Source organism: Chaetura pelagica, unplaced genomic scaffold (genome assembly GCF_000747805.2).
Source record: "Chaetura pelagica isolate M959 unplaced genomic scaffold, ChaPel_1.0 scaffold3, whole genome shotgun sequence".
Lineage (NCBI taxonomy): Eukaryota > Metazoa > Chordata > Aves > Apodiformes > Apodidae > Chaetura > Chaetura pelagica.
The window spans coordinates 253658-258913 of record NW_009952974.1 but is presented as its reverse complement, the minus strand read 5'-3'; the positions used below and the strand labels follow the sequence as shown (position 1 = coordinate 258913).

The 5256-nt window shown below is 45.6% G+C and overlaps 2 protein-coding genes across 2 annotated transcripts in view; one reads left to right on the top strand and one right to left on the bottom strand.

The window, feature by feature from the left end:
* The window catches only part of DTX3L (deltex 3 like, E3 ubiquitin ligase), a 6028-nt gene extending 5843 nt beyond the window's left edge, over positions 1-185 (bottom strand). The window contains exon 1 of the mRNA XM_009996208.1: positions 3-185. Coding sequence (XP_009994510.1) covers positions 3-185 — 183 coding nt within the window. The remainder of the gene's footprint in view (positions 1-2) is intronic.
* A 132-nt stretch (positions 186-317) lies between these two features.
* Positions 318-5256, top strand: part of PARP9 (poly (ADP-ribose) polymerase family, member 9) — a 14941-nt gene continuing 10002 nt past the window's right edge. Inside the window, exons 1-3 of the mRNA XM_009996207.1 lie at positions 318-332; positions 620-659; positions 2418-3253. Coding sequence (XP_009994509.1) covers positions 318-332; positions 620-659; positions 2418-3253 — 891 coding nt within the window. The remainder of the gene's footprint in view (positions 333-619; positions 660-2417; positions 3254-5256) is intronic.

Genomic DNA, 5256 nt, shown 5'->3' with positions numbered 1-5256 from the left:
CTCTCCTGCTGGAACTGCACCCAGAAGGTGCCGGGCGCGGGCCCCGGGCGCACCTCGCACTCGCCGCCCCCCGAGCGCCTGGCTGACTGGAAGTAGCGCTGCAGCTTGAGCCGCGCCTTCTCCCCGGGCTGGGGCGCGGGGCACAGCCGCACCAGCACCGCGCCCGCCGCCATCGCCATCGCCATCGCCGCCCGCTTCTTTCGCTTTCGCTTCCCCGTCCGTGCCGGGGCTCCGCTTCCCCGCCCCCGCCGCTCATGCGAGGAAGGGCAGGGCGGCCTCCCCGAGGGGGACGGGTCCGGGGGCAGCCGCGCCCGTTCATGGGGATCGTCCAGGTGAGGCGTTGGGAGCGGGGCTGGAAGTGCCCGGGGCGGCAAAGTGGGGGGGAAACAAGAGCTGTTTTCTGCCCTGGTCCTGCGGGTGAGGATTCCTGCTCGGCAGCAGCCGCAGGAATCGCGACTGAAATGTTGGAAAACTTCCTACGAGTGTGGGAAAAGGCGGTGCTGCCGGTTTTCCTTGGGACAGAGCTGCTCCTGCAGGAACGCGGCCCGGCGAGCAGGAAAGTCTCTTGTCTCTTTGCTTGTTGATTTTTTTTTTGTTGTGTTGTTTTTTTTTAAAACAGAGTTTCCTGCCCCGGACCTGGAAGGACAACAGCGCTGTAGGTAAGCCTCTCGTTTATCCATCTGCACGGTGCGTTCCTGTTTTTAAGTATTAAAATTGCCAGCTGCAGCCAGCAAACCGGAAAAAATACCATCCACATGGAATAGCCAGAAGCAACCTGAAACGTATAAATGAGAGATGGTTATGAATCAACATCCTTGTTCATGGCTTCAGCGGGATTTGCTTGCATTTTCTGTTCCTAAAAGTAGGAGCTCAGAAGTGTTTTGATGAATTAGTGTGTGTGCTTGGTCGGTGCAAAACGTTAAGGCTCTTTCTGACAAGCAGGTAGCATTCCCTGGAGGAAAGTTTGATTAAACTCCTACAAATTGATGTACACTAATTAACATAACTGCTGCATATAGCAGTGCTGACATCTGCCAAGAGAGGGCTGTATTGCCATAGTGATAATACAAGAACTGCCCTGCTCTTTACCATTCTTTTCGTTCCCTAAAAAAAGTGGTTTAAAAAGCCCTTCTGAATTCTTGAGTTCCGCGCCAGGAAAGAACTGGCTTTAAGTGCAGGCCCAAGAAGAGCCACGGGATTAAGGACGAAGTTCAGTGTAAGATCCCTGTGCCACAGTTAAACGAGTGTGTCTGCAGACACTGCTCTGTGGGTGCAGCTGGGAGTCACTGACCCTGCAGGGCTCTGGAGGTCTCACCTTTGGACCTTGCTGGAAATTCATGACAAAATGCTGAGAATGGCCTGGAGAGGGGGAGAGGCAGCCTTCAGCCTTTGTAGCACAGGAAGTTCAGAGGAGAAGTAGCATTTTCTGCTTTTACAAGCATTTTGAAGCCCTGATTAGGGTGTGGCTTTTCACATTTGCTTTCTCAGCTAGAGTTCTAGTGGCAGTTCATTCAGTTGTGCTGCTGTATCAGCCTTTCAGGCTAGTGCTTTCAATGTCCCTGACAATGGTTGTGTCAGCCTAATGGTGGGGAGAATAAACAGTAGGAAAGAGAAAGAAGAGAGAGGATAAAACAAGTGGCAGGACATGCATCTTGACCAAGCATCCTCCTCAGGGTAAACAGTAAGGCAAACCCAAACCCTCAAGTCACCACAGGCTCAGTGATGTTGTTGTTGTCATCTTTTAGGGCCTTTGGAGGAAGAATAAGGTCAGCCACTTAGAAGGAAAAGGTATCTGAGCAGGCATTTTGGGGGCTCAGGGCATGTTTCACCAGGTCGGGCAGCTGCTGGGTCACAAAAAGAGAACCCTGTAGACAGACTGTTTCAGAGAAGGGCATGTTGTTGTTCTCTCAGGACCATGGCCACGCCCATGCCTTCCTGTGCTCAGTCACGAGAAGGGAGTTGGTTGCTGATTGAGAAGATGAAACTGGAAGTATTCACAGGCTTACAGGAAACAGTGAACAATGTAAGGCTGTTTCTCAGAGTCCAAATATGTTAAGCTGAGAAAGCAGACCTGGACTTTCCATTTTTCTGCAACTCACGCTGCTGTGATTCATAAGGCATTGGAAGGAAAGAGAAGAAGATCTTGAGGAAAGGTGGGAGAGGATCTATTAGATGGGGAGGTTGATTTGAACAGAATAATGCTATGCACTTGAGGCCTTGATTTCTTCATTTTTTTTTGCTTAGTTGTGCTTTCTAAACCTATGGAAAGGAGAGAGATTAGAATATGCTAAAAAATACCAGTAAGTAATAACAGTAGAATAAAATTGGGAGCTATAAACCACACTTCTGTTCTGTATAAAAGGCAATGTTTTGCCAGTATTATTTTGGATTTCACTTTTTATTATTCTGTATCCTAGGGCCAGCCATGGTAATGGATGAGGACAGCTTGATGATCCCCATCACTGAAGATGTCTATGAATTTCTTAAGAAAAGAGAGGACTGTCTAAGTAATCTCATTTTCAAAACGTTTGCTTGTCAGTTGATCTTCAAAAGTACAAATTGCACTGCTGAAGTATACAGGAAAAAAATAAAGGAGGGAGTTGACGTATGTGTTTGTAAGGATGATCTCACAAGACACAAGGCAGATGCTTTGGTGAATGCAGCCAACGAACGCCTGAGTCATGACGGGGGCCTCGCGCTCGCCCTTGTCAGTGCTGGAGGGCCAGAAATACTACAGCAAAGCAAGCATCATATTGTAAAGCATGGCCAACTCAAAACTGGTGAAATAGCAGTGACAGATGGAGGGAGGCTGCCTTGTAAGAAAATTATTCATGCAGTTGGTCCAAAGTGGAATATTTATGACAAGGAAAAATGTTGTAGCCTACTTCAGGAAGCTATTAGGAATGTTCTGCGGTATGTTTGCGATCCAGAACATCGTATAAAGTCTGTTGCCATCCCAGCAGTGAGTTCAGGTATTTTTGGCTTCCCACTCAGTTTGTGTGCTCAAGTGATTGTAATGGCTATAAAGGAATTTGTTGAGGCAAATCCATCAGGCTGTCTGAGGGAAATCCGCCTGGTGAACATTCTTCAGCCAACAGTTGCAGAAATGAAGAAGGCCTGTGAAAAGTTTCTGGGTGGTACCAACTCATTTCAGGAAACTCTTCCAGCTTTACCCAGCCAGCCTTCATCAACTTTCATCAAATATAAAGGCTTTCGCTTGCGCATCATAAAAGGAGTCCTTGAAGAGCAGCAGGTAAGTCTGCCCTGTCATTTGCTGAACCTGAGTTGGCTCCAGGTCTTTGCAGGATGTGGAGCCCAAGAGTTCAGGACACACATTGTATCAGTCCACTAAGTAGTTTTCTTCTCAGCGAGATGAGAACTTACAAATAGTAAATAAATTATAGTGGCAAGGAGTTGTTTTTTTTTCTAAATGCGTATTAAACATTATGGGTTTTTTTGTTTTGTTTTTTTAATATACATGCTGATATAATAGGAAGCAGCTAAAGACTGCATGATTATAACATACCCCTATGTTAATGTTTAACTTCTTATTACAACATCATGGGAGTTCACATTTTATCACACATTCCCTAGAAATCTACTCTTATTTTTTGCCTTGCTTTTTTTCCCTAATTTATGTTCTTGTAGGTGCCACTACTGGAGTTACTCAGCAAACTCTGAAACAGCTGAAAATAACTTATACAGATGATGTGCACCTTATCTGTGCATGTAACGTTAAAAGACAGTGCATCATTTAAATTGATTTGCTTAACTTTTTAGCTAGAAAATCTAATGCAAAATACATGAGCTTAGTCATAGTAATCCAACAGATCTGGAACTGGAACAATCTTAGCCTGGAAGCTACATCACAGGAATTGCATTTCCTGTTAGCAACTGCTGTATCTTAAAAAAATTCATAACACTTATTTTAAATAAGTGTATTAATTGAATAAGAAGTTATTTTTTTCTTTGCTTTTTTTTTTTAATATTATTTTATTGTTTTGTTGGGTTTTTTTACATGAGAGCAAAGGATTGCAAAGTTGACATTTTGGGGAGTTTTATTATGCAGTTTTACAGCACTGGAAGATACGACGTGCCTTCAGGACTATGAGGGAAATAAGCTCCGAGGTCTTGTATCTTTAGATAACCTTCAACAGTTGCAGTGACAACAGTTGCTGCTGTTGTCAGCAATCTGCAAATTTATTTATTTTTTTGCATTTGACATATTGAATTTTAAATCATAGGATGGTTAAGGTTGGAAAGGACCTTAGGATCTTAGGAACCTGGACATCAGGTTCCACCCCCCCTGCTATGATCAGGGACACCTGCCACTAGACCAGACTGCACAAGCCTCATCCAACCTGGCCTTGAACACCCCCAGGGAGGAGCAGCCACAATCTCCCTGGGCAACCTGTTTCAGTGCCTTACTGCCCTCATGGGGAAGAATTTCTTCGTGATGTCTAACCTAAATCTCCCCTCTTTCAGTTTAAAACCATTACCCTTTGTCCTATCACTGCCCTCTTTGGTGAAAAGTCCCTCCTCATCTTTCCTGTAGTCACTTCAAGTACTGGAAGGCCACTATAAGGTGTCTCAGCAGCCTTCTCTTCAGGCTGAGCAGCCCCAACTCTCACAGCCTGTCTTTGTAGCAGAGGTGCTCCAGCCCTTGAATCATCTTCCTGGTCCTTCTCTGGATCCACTCCAACAGCTCCATGTGTTTCCTGTGCTGAGGGCTCCAGAGCTGTATGCAGTACAGAATACACAGAAAATACAGAAGACCTACTACAGGAATCTGCTGGGAAATGGAAGCAGCTGTTGCTTTGCAGTTCCCCTGTGTCCAGTGACCCTGCTAGCTTGGTGACAAGCTTGCTACCCTTATGGGGAGCATCTGCTCAGGCTGGGATAACAGACAGCCACAGTTCTCTCCTGCTCATTGATAATTAGCTGCAGAATTGCAGTTGATGAGGTGTGTATGGGTCCTTTCTATAGGTGTGGTGATAATTCTGTTGAATACACTCAGGTGACTTGAAGAAGTCTCATGCATACTGTTGGCTTCTGAAAAAAGGTGTGCATTTACTGCCTCCGGGAGGTGCACACCTTGGTGTGTTCCAGTGCTTGCCTCTTGCACAGCTGATCCCAGGCAGACAAGGCTTTTTTAAAGGAATTGTTCCTAGAAAGTGTGTTCTCTATAGCAGCAAAGCCTGCAAATAGTAACCTTGAATTGTACTGAAATTTTGCACTCTTTCCTTCCAGACCAAA